The sequence below is a fragment of the Falco punctatus genome (genome assembly GCF_963210335.1).
Source record: "Falco punctatus genome assembly, chromosome: 3".
Taxonomy (NCBI): domain Eukaryota; kingdom Metazoa; phylum Chordata; class Aves; order Falconiformes; family Falconidae; genus Falco; species Falco punctatus.
The window spans coordinates 42,405,468-42,429,916 of NC_137582.1; the positions used below are offsets into that span (position 1 = coordinate 42,405,468).

At 36.0% G+C, this 24,449-nt stretch overlaps 1 protein-coding gene across 5 annotated transcripts in view; it reads right to left on the bottom strand.

Annotated features, from left to right (window-relative positions):
* Positions 1-24,449, bottom strand: part of LOC308060212 (uncharacterized protein C8orf34 homolog) — a 273,979-nt gene that overhangs the window by 163,426 nt on the left and 86,104 nt on the right. For all 5 annotated transcript variants that reach the window (XM_080378682.1, XM_080378680.1, XM_080378678.1 and 2 more), the window contains exon 8: positions 865-1,000. In XM_080378682.1, coding sequence (XP_080234808.1) covers positions 865-1,000 — 136 coding nt within the window. The remainder of the gene's footprint in view (positions 1-864; positions 1,001-24,449) is intronic.

Sequence of the window (24,449 nt, forward strand, 5' to 3'; positions counted from 1 at the left end):
TACAAGCAAAATGGAAAAAAAGTAGAAACGTAGGGTGGCATATGGCCAAACTTTTGACTTAATTTCACCACAGGTTGCTTTTTATTTACAAGCAGCTAATCCCCTCTCAAACTACACAATAGAACAGCCATTGGCAAAGGCAGGCAGATAAAATTGGCATGCTTCTGTATTGTTCTTGCTAATCTGAACCATTAACAGAAGGGTGAGAAGGTTAGTTTTGTCATTTAAACAGGCTTAAATCCTTTCTCCAAATGAGCTTTTGTCTACATAGAAGAATGGATCTAGGAAATTTAAGGGGTTTCTGTTAGTGTTGCATTCTCAAGTTGACTTGGCTACAGGAATGCCAACCTGTTTATTTGGCCCTCATACTGTAAATGCAAGAATTATTTCCAGCTGTCAAAACCAAAAGGGGTTCAACCTGATTAAATTATCTTGGAGGTGAAACAGGATGAGATTATAAAGTGCTAAGAAGCAACTATTTGAAAAACTGAACTGCACCTGTGCAACTAAATCTCCATTTATACAGGTGCTTTTCAAATTGAATTTGAACCTTTAAATTCCCTGATCCATCTCCTGAAAAACCACAGAAGCTCAAATAACTAATGAAATTCAGAGATAGAAAGGCTCAAAATACTTTCAAGCTGTGAAGTAAGCCTGAGACTTGATTCATTGTTGATGTGACATATCACGCATAAACATAAGCTGAACAACCCAAATGCCACAAGTCAAAGGGTAGCCAATAACTAAGTATTTTTCCTTTAGTACAGAAGAGGTATCACCTCGCCTATAAGCACAATACATAGCTGAAAATCTGGGGAAAAGAATGTATTGACTAGCATGATCTGGTTTTGTTTTGCTTTTTACCTGGCACATCTTGCGCAGATATTCAACGTGACCTTTGCTTGAGGCTCAGCCGTATGAGCACTTCGAGTCTGATTAAATTTGCTCCCGGAAGACATCACACTTGTTACTCCTTCCATTCGTAGATCATCAAGATCCTCTGCAACAAGACAGAATGACAGGATGAACAATTACATTTTGTAGCAATAAAGGTACTTCACCTGCAGAACCACTGAAGAACGGAACAACTCAAAACAGAAGAAAACACAGTTACCTATGTAATATTAGGAAAAGCATTTGAGAGGATTTTTATTTATATCAATTATCACTCTGTTACAAGGGGTTCCTTGAAAAACATTCAGTATCATTTTCACTTTGGTGCTGCCTGTTTTTTTCAATCTTTATTTCTCAGATTCATTTAGAAGAAACCTGTCATCACCAGCTATCCAATAGCTCCATTTGACATATGGCATATCGAAAATTCAGGTTTTTGAGTGTACGTTCCTCGTCTGATTTTTTTCACCTAGCAATGAAAAAATATTGCTATAAGTGCTGTGCTAAACCCCGCAAACATGAAATGGATACATACATCACACTGGAAGAGACCATAATGTGCATACCCACCATACTGCTGTAATATTTCAGCAACTCAAAATAGGAACTGGATTTTCTACTATTGTAAAATCATTCCCATTTTGCAGGAAAATAGCTGAGACTTTCAGAGAATTATTTGCACGAGATCACACTGGAATAGTATATATCAGCAAGACTGTAAATGAATTCTCTTGGTTTACAGTCAGGACATTCTTTAAGGATAATCTATGTATTTTTTGCTGACATAAAATAGGCGTGTTCTAGATACCTCATGTATCCATAAACCCCAGTTTTCAGTTGTTTATAATTTGGTTAAGTTCTAGCTGAAAGGTAAACAAGCAAAACTGACTAGCTGCTATTAAATGAGCACCAAACCCTCCAGGTACTGACTGATGCATGTGGCTTATGGTATACAGTATATCATCATCTAATTAAAATGTCTTTCAGATAATGTACACACAGGTAATTTCATATATTTATGTTTTAAAAAGAAATCTGATGTTAAAGGATCCCCATGGAGCCGAAAGTGCATAAAGGCAGACTTTAAATCCTGACTTCAAACTGGGAAAAGTCACAGAGAATTTTAAAATCAGAAGAGGCAATATTCAGTTTATGTTTAGCATTCAGTGCATGCTAAAATGTAGATTTTTTTAAAAAAGTAAAACCCTATGTCATATACATTTGTTAATTTTTCTCAAGGAATTTTCATTGAGTTAATTCAGCACTGGATATAATTTATCCATGGCAAGCTACAAAAAGATGTTAATATTCCAGCTAGACAAAGAAGTATAACCCCATCTACCAAATCCAAAGAATAATTGCAGCATTTCCTTTAATTACTGCACTTCTGTCTCAGTATTGAATGATTTCAGTCTTTTCTGGATGCCTCTAATTTACAGTGCAGTTATTGCACTTTCTTTTCACTAAAGGAACTGCATTTGAGAAGCTACCTGGTTCCCTATACCTGTAACTTTGGATGGGAATGTTTGAATTGTGAGCAAGTTCATGTGCCATCTGGCAATCGTCTTGATTGACCACATTCATTACTGAAGGTCCTTAATTAAAAAAAAAAACACCACCAACAACAAAAACACCAAAAAACCCCACCCCCAAAAAATCATACAGTAATTTCAGTACTAAACTCTGTGTATGTGTGTATATATTGTTCAACAATTTATAAGTGTTTTGCAGAAGAGCATTAGTTCATAAATGAGGATGTTATTAAAATATATACAAGTGCAATAATGCATTTTAAGAACAAAAAAAAGGTTTCCAAAGGTTCAGATGTTTCTATGTAACATCAGAAAGAATCAGTCTTAGCAGAAAAGGATTTCATTGAGAAGTCAATTCAGTTACAGGGTCTGGAACACTGAATCTTTTCTCTTTCTTTGTATTCTTTGCTAGACCAACTAGTGATGATACAGCTGAGCGGTTCAGTGATCTTATTTAGCAGCAATGAGGTAATTCACTGAGAAAAGAGAGAAAGAAAAGCCAAGTCGATGACTGCTTATGGGATGGAAGACAAGAATACTGTGAAACTACTCAAATCCTTAGAAAATTGTTACCTATCTTTGTACAGTGATAGGCTGGACGTTCACATAAATGAAATAATCTCACTTGTGCTAATTAAAGTTTGTTATTTTAATGCATGACTGTGCACTGTATTTCTTTGATTGAATGTTAATTCTCTGCTGTTTTCTACATGAATTAGGGTATGTCTGTGAAGTCCTTATCTTGGACCTCCAGCAATTTCCATTAAGTATGTTCCATGTAGTAAAAAACCTACCTACAAAACAAAATCCCCTTACATTTCTCTCAAATCAGCAATTCATCAAAATAAATTCACACAGCTGCAATCTTCATGTATTGCCATAACAACAATACACAAAAATACTTAAAAAGTGAGATAAACATCACAAGTGTAATAGACCATAGCACAGAACCAGATGTTTTCTGTATCAATGATAATGCTGCGCTAAGCTAAATTCTTTGTCATTTTTTAAACAGACAAGTTTCATCAAAAAGGGAAAGGGAAAAAGGGTATCTGTTTCAGCTAAACAAAAACATAGCCCAGTAAAACAAGGCAACACTTTTAAATAGGACGTTGTTTGTAATTATTTACTTCCTTTCTTTCTAGCGAGGAACGGCTGAGGAAAGGGAAAGGGGTACTAATGCCGAGTATTCTAGAAAGTGTGCAAGACTGCTTAATGTCTTAGGATGAAAGAGTGTGGAATCCTCTTACAACACCTCCTACAAGACTCGCACACCATTTGCTTTAAGGACAGAGCTCTTCTTATGTAAAACTCCTATTAAATGCACCGAAAATTCAGTTGCACAGAAGGCTCAGGTAAGCAGGTTATGTGCTACATTTTTTGATACGATCCATTCACTTTTGTCTCTTTCCTCCCTTATAAAACACGTAGTTATTTCATAGGAGTAATTCAAGAACTATAAGGTGCAAAGTTGGAAAAAGTTCTGGTTCATCTTTACAGAGGTTATGACAGTTCAGTTTGTTCAGTCTAATGCTAAGAAAAGCACTAACTGTTCTCATGTGAGAGTAAAAAATACAGATAATTAATTCCGATTTATGTTACAGCAGGCCACCAGTGAATTCTGGTGTCCCAGTAAAATAATGCCTCTTTCTCTGAAGCAATTAATTTCTCAAGGCGGTGTTCTTACATCATGATAGACACTGATGTATTCCATGTACATAGCAAGGACCACTGACTGAAGCACAGACTCTTAATATGCTCTACTACTCTCATTAAAACAATCTAAGTCCCTCTCTCCAAAAAAAACCCCCAAAAATTAAGCCAAAAAACCCCAAACCAACAAAACCCTACTACCAATAGCACTTCTGCCTGCATTCCAGTAATTTATGCTGCTTTCTATGTCATAATTGTATGTTTCTTATTATGTTAACCAGTGCTCTCTGGTTTAGATGAATTTTCTTATCTATACCAAGAGAGCCCCCCCAAAATCCCACCTTATTTCTGAAAGAACTGTTGGAACAAGCAGGAATTAGGCTTCCAGACAAAGAACACCTGACGCTTCACTCCTGAAAATTATGTTTAAACATTTACTTTAACAGAAGCAAAACTGGAGTTATCTTCTGCAATATGCTACGTACATGGTGTCATTTTTTTTCTTCTTACTCATCTATGACTTCAATGCCACAGAGTAGACACCGCTGTTAAGTCTGGCACACATATTCTAATATATCTTTCTATTAACATCTTCAAATATTGGAATTTGGCCGCGTTCAGACCCATGCCATAGACTGTTGATGCAAATATCATCCTAAGTAAATCCATCAAGAGACTTCACTCCTTACAGTCACTTGAAATTCCTGAACCCAATGTTCTGAGGACATCTTAGTAAGCACCTGAAGTTAACAATAAATTCTCTAAATGCTTGTGCTTCCACTGAAGGACGCATGCAAAACCAATTGAAATATGATGTTGCTAAATCCTGGAGTTCACATGTCCACCTCTACCTGGATCATTTCTCAGAGCCAAATCCCAGCAGAATCACACTGCAAAACCAACACGGGATGACAGAAAGCAGCATTGTTTGCATGTACTGAAACATACAATGAACCCTTGATTAAAGTTCTCACTTTTAATCAGCAAGAGTGAGAGGAATCTGTCTTCATTTTCTCCATCTTCCTATTTTAAGCTGGGACTGGAATTAACGTAGAAGGAGCCTTTTCTGACAAAGACATTCCAGTTTCATTAGAGCACACATCAGAATCTTAAGACAACTACACCACACACTGGCCCACAGCGCTCCTGCTTATTCTCCTTTTCCACTAGGTGGGATATTTGTTTACTACAGAAGACAAGTTACTTGCAGGCAAGACTGATGGAGCACTAACTTAGGGGATGACAGTGTCTAAGATGCAAGGTCTGGGCTTCAGACCCTTGCTCCAAATCAGGCAGATTAAGTTTATAAAACAAGTCTCGGATATCCCAGCTGCACAGACCACTAACTGAATGCAACATCATAGTCTCATTTTATTTAAATGAGAAAGTCCATAACCACAGCTGAAAAGAACAAGCATCATGCCCTCTTATCATTCCCTACTAGTAATTCTAGGACAAATGATCTAATACCACAAGCACCCACTGCTCACCCACTGGTTTAGTAACAGTGACCGACTATAGAACCACTGTTGCTCCACACCAATAATGATTTCAAACACATTGGTCTAAACCTATCAACTAGGTAGTTTCATTCAGTTCTAAAGAATTATTTCAAATACTTTATTTTTACTATAACAGGACTCTATTATTGATTGGAGGCACATTAATTACCCCTACATTTCCAATAAAACACAATTTAGAATATTTCACTTGTTACATCACATTCTACAATGCATCACTGCAACTGCCATAATTGTACAAAAGTACACGCACTAAAAGAGTAATATAGAACTGCAAAAAGGTCATAATGAGAATATTCAGAAAACAATCAGAAATTCTGGACTTCAGAAGGCATCTAAAGGAACATCTTTTAGTGTTTTTCCCTGGCAGACTTTTTACTTTTTGCACTTTAGCTTTAAGCAAAAAAACCTTTTTAAATTAAAGGAAAATTTTGATTAATATTTTTCATCAGCTCCAATTCTGATGTCCTTTATTTATGCAACCACTATATTTATTTGAACATGCAATTCAGACTTCAGTTGAACTCTGCATTCTTAAAAGAAAACCACCAAAAAAAAGCTTTGTCATAATAACAGAATAATCCATGTTTAAATCAGTACGCTTTTTTTCAATCATATCAAAAATATCAGAGCATTAAAGGAATGTATATTCAAAAGGCCTCATTTTGTTTTAATTTTAGTTTGGTTTTTTTTTATTTTCTAATAAAGAGGAGCCAGCCATAATATTTTTCAAGTGTATTTGGTTAACATAGTACAGATGTTCCTTACAATATATATCCAAAATACTGAATTTTACATTACATTGTCACGGTTTTCTTTATAAAATCTGTTTTGCATTAAACTGATAATTTGCATGCTGCTAATATAAAACTTTACGAAAATGAGCTACGATGAATAATAATACATTAATTCAGTAGTACACCTCACTAAACATAAAGCAACTACAGCGATTTTCCAGCCAGTCAGAGCAGACAACTGTTTAGCTTTGTATGAATCTGTTTTTGCACTGAGGGCCACATTTGTATTTCTTTGTATCCACCTAATTTATTCTGCCAGCCACTTGGCAGGATTAAGCGTATGCCTTTTATTGAAATGAAAGTTGAGGCAAAGCATAAAAATTATAAATAAACTTATGCCAAACATTCCTAGTAATGCTGAACCTTCCAACACCTTGCTTTTCAAAAAGTATTTTGAACAAGTGTTTCTGGAGTGCCAGTTACTAAAGCATCTGTATGCTCTCTTCCGTAAACCTATCTAGATCAAGGGTTCCTACAGAGGGAATAGCTCTCTTTCCCCAGCTACTCTTTTCTTTTTCTTGAATGGAAATGATCAAATCCCATATGCAGTCAAACACTTTACATGTCCCTTCAGAGAATCTTTGTGATGAAACACACCAAGTAAGAAGCAAGATACTTGTACAGCTTAAATTTTCTACTGAGAAACTAGCACATCTCCCATTTTTAAAAAAGTGCTTTTCAGTGAAGCACTATACCCAAATGCACCCGACTGCAGACCAAGCTGTTGTGTTAGCAAAGTTCCAGTTAATTTAAGGACTCATATATGAGTGATCTCAGACTGGACAGTTTGGGCAGACAGAGAAGGCAAAGAAATCTCTGAACTCTATTTAGCAAAGGATACTTAGTGTGTTGTATGTGAAAGTTCATGGTAAGCTCTAGGTGTATTTAAGTCCTGTCTGAGGCGGTAACCTATCAGTAATTCTATGACAATCACCAAAACGCTTAGATTATAGGACAGAAGGAAAAAAACCTGTGGAGCTTTGTTATTGCTCTTCAAATTTCTGCCCAAGTGCAACAGGCAGCCCTCCTTGTTACCTCTGCTAACTATGAATCAACGGTAAGAATAAGATGGCACCCAACAACTGAAGCTTTGCCGTTTCTTCCAGTTCCATCCCTCTATCAGCTTGTAACAACACTGCTTTGTCCTGAGACAGGACCATCTGTTCTGTATCACTATCCCTATTTTGGCCAGACACTGGGACATCTGGAAGACTGCACTGTCTACACTCAGAGAAGCAGACACTGTGCTGGATACCATCAGCATACCAATGGCATCACGGCTGACAGTATATGCTCTTCCTCACTCATTGATTAAATTCATACCACTGACGTATTTTGAGGGTAGAACAGAATTTTTAAATATAATTTTATCTCTCCAGCCGGGTCAATCAAATACACTAGCAGGTACGTCAAACCAATCCCACACATCCAATAGATAAGCCAGGTAATAAAGTTCCAAATAAACCATGCAGTTTTCTGGTAATATTTTTACTGACGAGAAGTAAATGCTTTTTGAAGAAATTTTTGTTACTAAACTTTGTTACTTGAAACTTGGTTACTAAAAAAACTCTGTAGTTGGGGTGTTGTATAGGTGCCACTTACTCTGTTGAGATTGTCTTGTGTAACTGGCCGGTTCAGTGCACTATCATGTTACATTTGCTTATGCTTTTGGTTTGGGTAAGAGAAAATTAGAAGGTTTTTGGTTTTGCCACAATGCTTGCGCAAGCATACTGCAACACAGGACAGAGAGCTGGCTGAAACAGAAAATAATCTAGTGGTACATATGACACATGTGGTTGCTACACTTTCATTGAATATTGCCGAACAAGATTTTTGCCTAAATAATGCATAAAGCACTGCAGCACCTTAGTTCATGTAATGTTAGTTCATGCCTACTACCTTATACACCATAGAGATGCATTTGCTTTTACTCAGCACTACTTTAACTTCTGGATATGAAGTAGAATCACACATTTCTCCAGAAGATCTCATTCCAGAACTATAAAATCTTGTAAACACATCAAAGAATGTTACCTGACAAGTCTGCTTCTCAAGACACACAAAGGTTAATCATGACTCCATTGAACTCAACTGGAATTTGCCATTCTCCACAGACTGAAAAATCTATCTGAAGTATTGCAAGTTTCTCTTTTGGATTTTAGCTCACTGAGAGCTGTGAAACTCCGTAGCTCTTGAGACATGTTTAACTTTGGAGTCCACAGCAGTGAAACAGAATGTGAACTACATCCCCTGGAGGCCACTGTATGCCATCCTCTGTGAAGTATAAAATCTGCAGGCTAACCATTCAAAGTAATTTGATCAACTGAGAGGGAGGCAAAGATCCTAGAATGGAAAGCCAATTCAACATCAGAGAGCAAATGTTCCTCAAAAAGTTCTGAAATAAACAAGGATGGAGGAAACACAAAACCTGAAGAAGCACAATTGTCATATGCTGGAAGGAGGCAGCAGAAAGGAGTACAACATACCACAGAAGATAAATCGCTAACTCAGTATATTTTCCTTCTCAAAAAGAACCGTCTGTTCTAAATTCCTAGAGTGCAGGCAGTCGAACTGATAGATAATCTAAAAATGAAATGAGGTCAAACTTGCAGTACAAACCTTATCAACAGGAGGAACAGAGAAAATTAAAATATTACGCAGTCCAAACTGAAAGCATCTTCAATAATACACAGCAGAGATCTATTTCAAGCCAAAACAGAACAGGTAGCATTGCACTAAGAGGAAAGTTAGGTCAGCACAAAAAGGCCAAGTGAATCATGGCTTTCAGTCTTCAGGAGCACCAGCAAAGCCCACTGGCCCTGAAGTACTGTTAGCTCAGGTGGTGGACAAATGAGGTCAAACTCCAAGGTGCTAACCAGCAGTCACTAAGGATGCAGCCCTATAATCCAGCCCCCAGTGGTAATGAAAGTCTCACTTATTTCCATGCTCTTAACCCTTTCTACCATTCCCAGTGATAGCAGTGCTTGATTCTCACCTGAGCCTCATGCGAGCTCATTCAGGGGAAAAATACGACATTATTAATGGAATCTTCTCCATCAGGCTTAGTGAGCTGCATAGGCACACTGAGGGGGTCATACAAGTATTAAAATAATTCTAAAGGAAACAACAGCAGCACACAACCTGCCATGAAGGAACAGAACAGGACCACTTTCTTTAATGAAAGCAATCGATCATATTCAATTACGCTCAGCCCATCTCCCAGAGCCATGCCCTAAAGGGTGAAAGCATTAGGTATTTAAGCAACACTAACAATTCAGAATATGAACATATTTCTACAGGATTAAAGCACCAGAAGAAAAAAAAAGTTTATCAAAGTATCAGAAATAAAAGTAAGCTAGACATCATTTTTCCATGGACAGAAGGATACCCCATCTGCAACTCACCACTGTTGCTTTTAAGGACCTTAAATTGTGCTTCTCTCAAAACACAAGGATCAAAGTTTTCAAAACTGGTATTGTATCAGAATATTCAAGTATACATTCATAAAAGCTTTGCTAATATATTATAAAAATATGATCCTTAATAGTATGTGTTAGCATATCAAAATTTGGAATTTATTTTATTACATCTGCCAAGTAATTACTGCTTTTCTATTTTTTTCTTATTTAACTGAGTAATGCCAGCTGCTATAATGACTGAACTTGTGAATAAGCCTGAACACAAGAAGCAGGTTAAGATCTCTTGCTATCAACACAATACCTTACCCTCTTATCACCTGTTCTTCATGTTTTAGACCTCTTGAAATACAGTAATGTACATGAATTAAATTAATTTTGATATTATAACTGTATAGAGATTTTTTTAAAGTGCAGATTTAATGGGTGAGTCTTGCTCTACCACCAGTTGAAAGAAAAACTGAAGTTGCAGCCACTTCGAAAGTTTTCACAAATGAGAGAGGTCATTATGTGCTCAAAGAAATTTTCAAAACTTAGTAATTTATCAGTTTCACTGTCATGGATACAAATATTATTCTGAAACTAACATACAGATACATTTGCTCACCCATAAAATTATGTCACATCAATTCAGCTGCATTCCTCCAAGTGCAACACCCCTTCAGTTTCCCAAAATATTCTGAAACATCTATAACGCTTCAGCAGATCCACAGAAATATTTTTTCCAGCTCCCAACTGACATTTTCGATTCTCTATGTACAGAGAAAGTTCCCTTTCAGATGAGCACCCCAGAACAGTCCTCAGTAAGAAGCTCTCCCAGCTGCCAAAACCTCTCAGTATTCCCTATCACCTGAGCAGCTCAGTTTGTAGCCCTTCTCATAACCCTTTCAATAAGCACCCTGAGTAAATACCCATAGCAGCTAACACAACTTCCTATCACACCAGTGAAGGTCTCCTGCCTGTTTAATGTTCTGTTTCAGGTATCATCTACTTATGAAACATTCATTAATGTGAAGATTCAATATAATTTGAGATATTGCCTAATTATTGTTCATTTACAAGGTAGAAATAATGTCCCGTATAAGCAAATCAAACAATATAATCCAAACAAATTCTAAAAAACAGGTTATCAGAAACAGAATTCCCAAGGCACTGGTATAATCATAAAGTTCATAGAATTTGGAAATTTTAAGAGAAGTGGTTTGATGCCTTAAGCAAATACATTATTCAAGCCTTTTCACCAATGCTTTTGAACACATCAATAAACAATCAATATTCAAAGATGAAAAAATAACTAATGCCCAGCAGTGAGACCTTAACAATATTTTGTCTCTGGTAACCAGCCATACATCTAAATTTTACAGAACAAATATTTTTATCAGATCATTATGTATCATAAAAAAAACCAACCAATAAATCCAGCATAATTATTTGTGACTGACATAAACCAGTTGCTATCCATTTCCTGAAAAATACATGAAAAAATGAGTTCCTCTTCAGAAACACTCAAATATGTGAAAAGATTCTTCTATCCCTCTAAGGGCATGCAAGTAAGATACATTTCTCCATACAGCCAAATGCAGAAATAGGTCTGCAAACTATTGTCAGACACCTTGCCAAGCCTCCTCTATCCCAAACATCACTTAAGGAGAACTTCTACAGTTAGGTGATAGTGATTGAATAATTAAATCTGTGACATTCTAAGGAATTGTCTCTCCACATGCATTAATTCACATTCACCCATGGTCATATATACAGTAATTAACTAACCAAGTGTGAGAAATAGAAATGAAATGATATACAATGTTCCTTTGCATATGTAAAAATTATGGCAACCATTCACTCAGTTTCTGAGCATCCTAAATAAAATACAGAGTAATCCATGTATCAAGAAAAAGCCTTTGACTTCATGTGCTGGAATAATCTTTTAGAGATGTGGCAGGTGAGCAGAAGAAAACAATGCCACATGTAAGCATTGATTAGGAATAACTGCATTCTCCATGTGCAGGAGAGAAAACAGGACTCTGGTCCACAGTTCAATCTCTGAAGAAGGAAATATAGTATAAAGAAGTAACTGTAACTGATCATGTAACAGGAAACTACCACAATGAATGGTAACGTCTCCGTAAGGCACGTGCAGGATGTGCACCCATCTCTACAGTGTTTTGAGGATGAAACCAGCTGATTTGCCTTTAGGTACTCAGAAATCGACAAGCAACAAGTGGAATGTTTCTATATAAAAACTGTAAAACAGGCACACGGCAAGTATGGCTTATCTTCTCAATCTCAAAACTATGTTTTCAATTGAGTTTAGTTAGGCAAAAGATTATGTATGAAAACAAAATTAGTTATCCTTCATTTGCATTTCACATAAACCATCCATAATGATTTATAATAATAATTTACAAACAGTAACAATAAATGCTGATTTTTTATAATACAAATGTTACTTCTTCCAGCCTACTGGCAGTACTTTAGTTCTCTGAACAATCTTGAAGCTGAAACTTCACATCAGAAGAGACCTGAAGGAAGACTAAGAAAGGATTATATGCAACAATACTTTGGTATTTCAATGTCAGCATTCATAGTTTCAAAACCAGGAAAATTTAAAAGACAGTGACATTTAAAAATTCTGCAATAATGTAGACATGTTTTGGAGAAAAAATAAATTTATTTTTATTATATATATTAATTAAACATATATTATATATTTATATTATATATGCATATAAAAATAAAATATATAAAAAATGTTCTTTACCTTTGCTGGAAAGGACAAGTATGTGACTATCACTTTTTTTTATTAAGAACTATGCCTTTAAGAACAATTTTGTGTTCTTGTTGTTTCATTTACAACATCTTTTCAAGTTTTTATTCTCATCATATTGAAAAGAAAACAATCTCTTTATAACCCCTGGTTTTAATAAAGTAAGGGGAGAAACTTTCTGAAGCCACAATTGAATTTATTTCTCTTTGCATCTGGTTAAAAATCAAAACTGAAAAATCCCATTATTTGCATATTTATTTATATATAATTATTCCAAGGACTATAAACTTTCTCTGAAGAAAATTAAAAACAATGGAATGACTATAATTCTTTTCATTTCTATTTTATGTCTTCATTATTGAATACTTCAAAGATAACACCATTTCTTTACAGACAAGAAACTTGGGCCACATCAATGCTACCCAGAAAACAGGAAGCCAATAAATGTAACCTTAGCGTGTCCAAAACTCCACCTTTTGTCACACAGGCACATTGTAACCTCAGCTGCTCAGTCCAGTAATGTATAAACTTCGTGTTTAACATCACATACATACATACATATCCTATTAAATTTTCATTTCTTTTTCAGCTGCTCAACATGTCAGTATTTTGCTAACCATTTCCATCATCATTTTTATACATACTTCCAAAGGTGACTCGCCACCTTGTTTCCCACAATCATACTCCGTCCCAGCAAAACCTTGGCTTTAAATGCATCAGTGGCCAAACTCATATTTCACTGCAGTGAAGCCAGGACTTAACTCTTTTTTAAGTGTGCTTCCCCTGCAGTTTATTGTTCCAAGATAGTGATGATTTAAGGAGCAGTTTCACATTCAGTTTAAGCTAAACAAAGTCTACACTGCCACTGAAAAAGTCAGACCTGCCCGTCTCCCACACATCAGCTGACTAACGCTGCCCACCCTTCCACTAGCAGTAGTGCTTGTGTGACCCAAAACCACCGGGGCCAAGCAGCTCACCTGTCTGAAGGTCATCTCTTTTTTTGCTGGGTTGATTTTTGGCCTAGCTCAGATTCACTCTTCCGTTATCTTCTTTGAGGTTTCTTGCTCAGACATGGACTCTTTTAAGCAGGCACTCAGAAGAGCTGATTTTAAAACACAACTTAGTATTTTTTCCATTCGGTGTCTGGTGATATCAAACCAGTTAAATTAAATGAGGGTCATGGCTGGTTAATGAAGTTAAAATAGAGGATACTACCAGGAAGCATGTTCATAGTAAATGACAATACTACGTCACCTTGAAGTATAATTCTTATTTTCCTTTGAACGGGAAGCTGAAATCCTGTAGGCTACAATTTGAGGAAATACGCAGTAGATATTATAAATTAGTTTTAGTAGTTATTTTAACACCTCTTGTTTTGGATTTAGTTTATGAAAAAATATTGTAAAAAAAAAAAAAGGAAAAAAAGAAAGATGACTGTAAGAAGGACTCAGAACACAGAATTACATACAACAGCTTCCAGTGTCAACTCATACTTACTGTTTAGTAAGTCTTACTGCTTAGACTTCAAATGATTTAATATCAAAGATAACTTAGCTCCTTATCTCCTTGTATTTAAATCTAGCATCTTTCCTCTTTCTTACTCCATCTTTGTCCACGGGCATTTTATTTTTTATTTTATACTTGCCTGTATTTTTACTGTACTTGCCTCTCCTTCACCATTCTAGTCCTCGCTAATTATGCAAAGGATCTAGTAGCTACTTACAACAATGAACAGACATCCTTCAACTGAAATGCTCCTGTATTTTTTATTTATTTTTCCAGCATTCTTATGTGATATTATAAACTGATCACTATCCTGATTTCTCTTCTTACTAATTCTTGGGTTTGAATTTCTCATATCCTGAATTCTTTTCAGTCTCCATAGCCTCCCTTTCCACTACCTCTCTTGCAGTATAACTTTTGCTACATTTTGCCTTTCTCATCTTTGCTGCACTGTGAAAGTACCCTACATATAATAATACTTACTGCCAGTATATTCACATACAAATATTTGTCTTCATGAATGCTGGGTCATTAAAGAAAATGCAAGAAGAGAAACTGGCAGCACTACTTTTGATGTCAGCAGGTGCACTGCAGTTACTACAGTGATGTGTCTAAGCTAGCACTAAACTTGCAAACTCAAAGTACTGCATGCCACAGTAACCCTGTGAATCACAGCAATGGCTATTGAGTTCTTTGGTTTGCTCAAAACTGCTAGATACATACTGCAAAAGCTGGCACTGCAGTGGTATCTGACTTGGACTGCTTGAAGATATCCTTTGTTTGCAGGGCAGTCACAGCATTTACTGCAGTATTCATAATTTATCTGATGGAACTTCTGTCATTTAATTTGTTAAGACAGAAATCAAAGTAGACAAATGGGATACCTGAAATTGTAGGTGGGCTGAACAGCTGTTTAGAGGTACCTTGATTTATTTTTTATTTTCATTCTTTCTCTCTCCTCCCATTTTTATCAAGCCTTTCCAAACCTAATTTTGAGTTCTGCAAGTATGAGAAGAGTTCTTGTTCTGAAAAAGCATTTGTTCCTTTTCTGCTTTGCTATAAATTATATTTTACTTCACTCTAGTCTTTCTTCTTCATGTTGATTTGTCTTCCATTCTCTCTTTGCTTGCAGCAATTACAACCATTAGAAAAAAATATTCCATTTCCATTTAATTTTACAAAACAGAACACTGTCAGAATCCCTTTACATGCAAAATCTCTATTAGAAAGAACGTCTCACCAAGCAACAACCTTTTAATATATGATGAATCAACTGTTTTCAAGTAAGAGCAGGTATAAAGTTTGGATTTTGCCTTGTTATTTACTGTTGTCATATTTATTTACTGCTTGGAGTATTTAGAATCTTAGGATTTTTAAATTCGGTGTTTGCACTTGGTATCATGTTCCATGGTAAGAGCACACACCTTGCAAAAAACAATTAAAATCCTGCCTGGTCAGGGAAAGGAACACAAACAAAAAACAGTAGAGGTGGCTATTCTGTAAGCGTCAAACCTAATGAATCTTGAATTCTTACGGCTTTTGTTACATCCAAATAATTTATTCACATTAATTTCAGCTGTTTGCCTCCATAGTTCTTATAGTATTCTCTCCCTACTAATTCTGCCCATCTTCCTTCTTTTCCTCTCCTTCATTAACTCAAACAGCTTGTCCCAAATTGCTTGAGCAAGTCAGCAGATGCTTTGTTTGATTCAGAGCCATAATACTGATCAATCTGCAGTAGTACCTCTTTAGTCTGTACTGAAGGTTCAGGGTGATACTAATGAGATTGTCTTCTATCCAGATACAATTTTCAGGAAATTGAAGAAATTTCATGTATTAGAGACCTGTCAAATTCTGCTGAAATCTGTCAGTAGAATTAAAAGTTACTAGGGCTTTAAGTCAAAGACAGATGGGCACACCTTACAAAATGATATAAATGCACAGAAAACCAGCCTCATGGGAAACCAGGGGCTGAAAACTTGCAGGGTAAAAACCGGTATACAGGGGATATCAGAACTGGGTTACATCACACTAAACTCATGGCTTTGCAACTTTGTTACTGTGAACATCTCCACCGGTTAAGACACTGGACAAAACAAGCACTTCCCTTTTTATCAGATTTCAATAGTTACCATTTTATAAGCTTCTGTCCTTGAAATACCAAATGTATGCAGTCTCCAGCAGACTCACCCTGCCTGAAGTTGCTACCAGCCAAAACCACCTTCCCCTCCTCTGACAGACCTCGCTACTCTCCGAGGCAGAAACAGGCTTCCTTAATGCACTGGGCTGAAAACAACAGTGATTCACAAGCTAATTTACAACAGATCAGATGTCTCTGCCCTGAAGGCTTCCATATCTATTAAAGGTGCAGGGCAAGCCAGATGGCTGAGGGTGGCAACAACTTCAGCCAACAACCTCCTGCTGCAAGTCTGTCAGAAGCCAAACAAGAACAAATTTATACTCACTAATGATTTTGCATGCCCTTTTTCATTCCTTCTCTAAACTGGTATGTATAAAACTCACCAACGTCTGTCTCCAGTCATTTCCCTTGCACATTTTCCAATCTCCTTCTACTCTGCTGTATCCACTTTGAGATGAGGGTGCCTAGAATGGAAAGCCTTTATACCAAACTGAGATAGCCCACTGGATACACACAGGAACAACTGAAAGAGACTTGAAAGAAGTCAAGCGGGATATGCAGTGCAGACAATGTTCCATCTTGACCTAATAGCACGGGTCAAAGGTACCTGGCTCCTTTTACGTTTACAGCTGTCATGGGCCTGCAAACATACATCTCATCACAACCGTTCATGTAGTTGAGTAGTCTGGAAATTGCAGCAGTAGTTCAAATCAGTCTTTCTGACATGTTCCCAGATATTTCTCAATCACAAAACTAATCTACTGTCAAGCTGTTAATTTTTAGAAAATTCTTCCACTTGTTTTTGGTCTTGACCAACTTGGGTATTTTTTGGTAATGGTGTAAACAGGATTTTACTTATGATCTATAAGAATAATAAAATACTAAACTACAACATTCTAATAGAGGTACCCCACTGCTACTGGATTGCTAAAATAATAAATATTGAAAGGTCTAATGTATTTATTCACTATTATTATTATTATTTTGCCACATGGGCAGCTTCTAATCAATGATAGCACTTTATTTATCACTTTATGACTACTTAATTCCCTTAGTATCCTTTTGTGAGAGGCTTTGACAAAGACATTTTATGAATGTCTAAATCAGTCATACCTACTGGCATTCCTTAGCCCGTATTTTGCCAACACCTTCATGGAATCATTAATTACACACAAAAAAAAGGAAAAGACAGCTGCACTCAAGCCTAGCCTCTAGAACAGTCACCTTTTTATAGCTTTCTAGGGTGAACAAACTTGACATCCACCTTTAAAAAAGGGGGAAGAATTCCCCCCTGCTAAAATGGTTGGTTTATTGAGAGAAAGAGAAAGCGAGCTTTAAGTATTCAGTGTTTGAGCCCAGTACTAACCTCAGAAGTAATATTATAGCTCACATCCTAACCATCAGTTTCTTATCAGAAGGTGTGAAATATTTGTATGGAAACTCCTCTGATGTCTTCTTTCTCAAAACTGGACCTAATAATTAGCTAACCAAAAATTAATCCAACTGTATAGGTAAACTCATAGAAAAATCCAAATATCAATTTTTAAGTGGGTCATTCCCTTTCAAACAAATCTTTAATAAATTCAATTTATTATTATTTTTTTTAGTTTTAATGTAAAATAAGTATTTACTTCAAAAAAGGTATTTTCTATTTTTATGACACAAGATGTTGCTTAATAAGCAAGTGCTGGGCTCTGTAATATTTCAAGTAAAGGTATTTGTAGAAAGATACTCGGTGGGAGTTATTGACACTGGGACACTACATACCAACCTGTCATTTTACACATCGCAAAACTGATGCCAGTAATACGCAAGAAAATACTTAAATATTTATAATTCTTGGCAATTCTTGGAATGGCAGTGGGCAACAGAAGTGTTCTGATGCATGCTGATAAAATGTGTCGTTCAGGAGAGGTTAACAAGCAAACAGAACAGAACCCAACTAACTATTCCCAATGAGACACTGAACATGCTTATAAGCTCTTGAATACTGCTAATCATGGTCATAACTAATCCTTATATATAAGTGACTCAAAATACTGCATAAATATCATCTTACACCACTGAATCAAAGCCCAAGTTACAAGCTCTCAGAAAGGTTATGCCACGGCAAAGATAATAATAAAGAAATACAGTTTTGCCTTGCATTCACAATTGTGTCAGCAGAACTCTTCCTTGTATTAAATGGTTTTGTAAATCCTGGCAGCTTACCCTGTCATGCAGCCTGAATACACCAAGAAAACATTATCATTTCACAGCCAAGAACCATTTATTTGGTACTCGGCAGACTGCTTTAAGGAACGATACAATGCCTAGGGAGCACATGCACTATTTATTCTCTAAATTTCAGCTCACTGTTAACCGAGTAGACAAAAGGGACAATAGCTCTGAGCCCATCCTGTTAGAATATATAAAACCAGGGAATATACCGTTAGTTAAGGAATGCCTCTCGAGGTGAAAAAAATCACAAAGTTTTCAGAGTTGAGCAACCATTTTGGACCACTGAAAACAGAAATCTAGTTTGATGATCACCAACAATATTCCAGATGCTCATCCCTTCTTTTAAGAAAAGCGATTCTGAAAATGAAAAGATAAGTTTAGTGTTACCTGTTCTGTATTTCAAACATGTCCCATGCTATGATCTTTTCTAGTTGAATGCCACCAAATGCATTTCAGTGATGTCTTCACACTAACAGGGGATGACTGATGTTCAGATGTCCATGCTAGTCCTTTCAGCTATATTCAAAAATATTGAATTAAATAAGTTTAAAAATACTTGATTCCAAAAACACCAGGCTTCAAATGGATTTACTGCAGCTTTCCTACACAGTAGCAATCGTTTTGGTGGGTTTCTCTCAGAGATAGCAATGCTGGAACCTGCCTGTTGCTATCGCACAAGCCTGAGAAAACCTACTTGGCACCAGTCAGCATCTGCCTCTCAGATCACAGGGCCTTGGAGTTTCCAAGTAAGCTGGCAGTTTAAAGCTTTAGCTCTAACCAAAGACCAGGTTTACATGCTGCACACTGAAGCCAAAATACCATTGTAATCCCGTCTCCTAACTGCAGACCTAGGACACAGACCATGCTTGTAAATTCGGACATAGGTAGCCCAGGTCTGTAATTGCACAACCCACTCAGGCTGCCCCTGAGCCACAGATCTTGCTGGTCGCAGTGGCTCCTCCATGAAATCGACATTCTTGTCAATTTCACAGCTACTATTAGTAGGGAACCTGAGAAGAATGCCAATTCCACCAGCCTGCCTCAGGGGGATCGGGCATCTTCGGACAAAGAGCAAACTGTAAAATTCCTGTTTCAATCTTATTTGGAACAAAACATTTTAAAGAAAATAGTAAAAATGTCTGCTATTCCGTCCACTTTCATATTCACACTTTTGCTTTGAGGCATGTCTCAATAGCCATGCGAATTATAAATCTTGTAATTTCAATACTAAATGGCATTGAAAACAATAATCTGCCACTTTCAGTGATCCCCAAGGTACAGCGGAAAGATTGTAACTACTTGTCACAGGAAACGGCCTATCCTTTTATTGGCAACAAACTACAAGAATGCTGCAACATTCATTTTTAAACTGTAATTCTTGACATCACATTTATAATCTTACAGCAATTCTCCCCTTCACGGCAACGTCTCAGGAGTAATACTCTAGTGTTCGTAATACAGAACAGCAAAATCCTGTAGTCACAGACAAGATTACATTATGTGTATATATATGTGCATTACCGACTATTCTGCTGGAGATGACCTGGGGTCATTCATATAAATATACTAAACATCAGGTGGAAAAAGTTTTTTCTATGTTTTCTCAACACAGAGACCATGATTCTGCAGATTTACTTCAGTCATCTCCCTGAAAACATGAAGATAGAGACATTTGTGACTAGTACAGCTTCAACTGTAAAACTATTTTTCAGTTTCTTACAATATTAATAAATATTTGCAATTTTAGCTTATTTTTTCCTTATTTCTTGTACCTCTTAAAAGGATATGTAAAAAAATATTTCTTGATTATAATAATTTATTATGTTATTTCATCCATTTCTAAGGGTTAGGAACATAAAAGTATGTTTGCCCATATGAAGGAAATTAAGTACCTATTTCACTACAGAGTTCTGAGAATTCAGACGCTGAAGCAGGAAGCCAAAATTTTGTGGCAAGTCACGAGAATTTCATTGCTACTGGGGATCTTACTGACATTTCTATGGAAAACCCAGTCAATCTGGCCTCCTTGTAAGTGTCTCAAAACTTCAAATTCACCCACAGTTAGTAAAAGCTCTTCAGGTTAGCAGCTCACTCTGTCTGCAATATGGGAATACGGGCAGGCAGCTGTATTGTATCTGGTAAGCAGTCCACCTCTACATAACATGTTCGTTTCAAAGGCTCCAGCACTGGACAATTAACCATTTCTTTCTTCTTTCTGCTGGATGTTTGCCAGCATTGTTCTACCAAGCACCAGAACAGAGACATGCTGGCCAGTCAGCACAGAAAAAAGGAAAAATGCAGTATAGCGCAAATGGACAGAAAAGTGAAAGACAGGCTTGGTTGGAAACAGGCACAGAGAACAAGAAAAAATGTAATCATATATATAAAAAAAATAATCTTCTAACACATATGCACATGGAGTTCAAGTGACATATACAACAGGACCCTAAGTCTAGTATTTCTGAATTTATGATTAAATGTCCTGCCTTTAAACATATATACATAATTTAAAAAAATGTATTTGGTTATATGTTTGACCACCCACTTGCTAATGGCACTCATGAAGGTACTGCTCCTTTTAAGTACTCCTGCAGGTGTAGTTTTGTCACAAATTACATTCCCTATAAATGCACTTTACTTTTGCCTGTTAAGCTATAATTACGCCTTTCTTTTCTCTTGAATTCTTTTCCTGGTCATTCCAAGTCTCTTCAGTTCAGCGCACCCTGACAAAATAATTCACACCGTTCTCCATTCTGCACTTTTATCTCCAAGAAATTACAATTGAATTGCATCATAGATTCAGGTAAATACTTTATTGTCTAGAACAAAGTTTAAGTTGAATTACTGATGGTGTTCAGTAGCATTTTCTATGCAAGCCTGCACCTGTTTATAATGATAACCTTAGCTTACTGCATATGATCTTATAGAAGGGAAGATGGGCAATGCCTATGCTCAAGAAATAGGTATTATTCAAAAGCATCTTTTGGATAATATTAGTTTGTTCTTTCCCCTATTTTTCTATGAGGAAGTGATCACTCGCACACAAAAAAATAATCTGTCAGCAATGGCTTTTACATTTGTTGAGCCTTTCATATTCATAGGTCAAAAGCCTCTATTAATATTCTGTAGAAAGCTTCCCTTAAAAATAGGTGATTATATCTCAAAGTTACATTTCCTTTAACAAAATAATTTGCAAAACAAACTTTTTTTCCCTTATAAGATAAAGGGAAGCATAAGGTATTTTTTCTCATTTAAACAATGGGTTGTCTGAACACTGCTTTCACCAGACTTCATTAACTCAGCCATTTATTTAAGATAGGCTTTTGTATAAACAAACCAAACACAGAAAAATCCAGAAGCTAAAACAGTCACACCTTAAACAATTCACCAGAAAAACAGCGGCAGGACTAGAACCATTTAAAATTAATTTTTTCCACATGATTCTAACAAAGGATCAGGTGTGCTACAAATTGAAAGTATGAAGTAAAGTCTGAAAAGAGAAAGCAATACATATAGAATGAAAAATTTGCTTTGCCAAAGAGAATGAAGCCCTTTAAACTTATTTGACCTAAAACGTCTTAGAAGAAAACAAATTATGTAATCAGTTCAGTAAGAGAGGTTTGACAGCAGCTGTATCACTAACTTCTTAGCTTTTACAGTGACCAACATACACTTCGTAAGTTAATCACAAATAACACGTATGTCACTACTTTTAATCAATTTAAAAAAAAAAAAAAATCAAATCAAACTGCCCCTATTACTCCAATGTGGTATGTCTTTTGAAAACACCAACTGAGCAGAAATTCTGTTAACAACAAAAAACATTGTATTTTCATGGGAAAGTATCAAATTGGTTAAAATTCTAAACAGGTGAAGATGGAGATACTAAACCCATTTTTTGATTTCTACACATTTACATTTTCTTTCAAAAAGTTTATTTTTATGGTCTCTACACAGAAACTATTTTTAAACCTTACTCTGCGATAAACATTTTATAGAAATAGTATCTATTTCCTACCCAGGAAAAAGACACCATAATCACTGTAGCTACACAGGCATGAATTCAATAAATTTTGCAGTAGAACGATGAATCAAAGATGATAATTTTGATGACTATTTTGTGTTTCACATCTCCATTGTCCCACACAAATTAATATATTTTGATACAATTAATTGTAGTTTTGTACTATGTACGAATATATGTTCAATTAAGAAAATGTTACATCATATAAAATGTCAAGATTTTGGTCTGTAGATCATTTTCTAGCACTATCTAAACGTCGCAATTGTTAAATCTAGCATTAACTACATGTTGAGTTAATTACAAATACTATAAAATTAAATTAAGTTCAAATGCATCACTACAACAACCAAGTTCATTCTTGCAAAAATTTAAACTCATCATCCTTAGCTAAATATCAGCATTTCTCTTCCCTACATATTTATTCCCTCCTCTATAATTAAATAATTGATTTGCTAGCAGTCTTACAAAATTTGGGATAAATTACAAATGTAAGTGGGCAGCAGCAGCAGTCTTTATGTGCAACAATCATTGATAGGATTCTGCCACATTTTGACAAGTGCTGCTCTCCAAGTTTACTTGTTTCTACATTAATCAAGATGACATAAGCCACATATTCACAATTTTTACGATTAGATGAGTCATGCAACAGGTTTACATGATCAGTGATCTAGACTTGGAAAACATGACAAAACCCCACATTTTGTTACAATGGACAAATCTGGGCAGTTTCAATGGCAGCCACTGTGATGCATAACAATATAATGGATGTTTGTAAAGCCTTATTTTTTCTGCACATTACAGCATTTCTTGATTATACAGAAGAATAAGATATTTGCTTCCTTATGTGAAAATGTTACTTTTAAATTTCAAGGAGAAAAAGAGATAACTGTTCCTCATCTCTTCTGCATGTTTCTTTTAAATTATGTACACATATCTACAATCACAGGTAAAAAATCAATGTTCATTGCAAAAAGTAACAAAAAAGATTTTGCCAGAGCTTACAACAGGGAGCCACAGAACATTAGTTAAAAATTGCTCATCAGTTCTTGCAGTCACATGCAGTCTTCAGTGTGAATCTGCATACATCTCACAGTAGAATAAAGCACCTATTTTACTTTTATAAACCTTGAAAAGAAAAATACCACAAATTTACAGCATACCGATTTTTCCCGTTTCTTGTACATACGGTATTTTTCTCCTGCAACGTTAAGCACTTTGTTTGTTATTTAAATAGATTAAATCTAATCTACATTTAGATTAACCAACCCATAAAGAAAAGCGCCAGCGCCCCCTGGTGGTCCTAGCTCCCTTTTGACAACACAGGCTTCACTATCAAGCACGACGTAAAGAATCAGTTCATCCATAGTCATGCTTAATTCTCTTGCTAGACATTCCAGTAGACTGTGGAACTAGATCTGTAAACTACAGAAGAATTCCCTTGTTTAACCCAAACATTCACATTTGTGTCCATTTTTACTATAAAATACATGAGACAGGTTTATGAAGAATAATGTGTAACTAATTTAGCTCTTTATTTCAGCTTCGTGTTTAAAAGGCAATCTCTTTGTAAATTAGTTACAACTAGTAAATCACATTTATTATGTTGTCTGGTTATTCTAAATTAAAATGAGAACTGCTGCAAACTCAAAGTGAAAGAGAACACAAGAATAACAGGGTGAACCTGCAGGGTCCAATACAGGTGCATTAAATGCACTAAGAAACAATCTCTGTTTTAGTAAGGCTGTTTGCAGGGTCAAAGCCTAAGTCTGTTCACTGTGCTGTTCCCTTGGATGGCTTGTAAAACACTGCAGATTCATATAAAATGCAAGGTTATCAGACAGAAGTCTCCCTTGAATGCAAATCCCACTGATATGACTGGAATTTCAGGGTAAACAACAATCAAGGTATCCCAATTAGAATGTCTTCAGAGCAGAAAATGTCTAGTGCAGGATAAAGATACCATTGTAGTACCAATGAGATAAT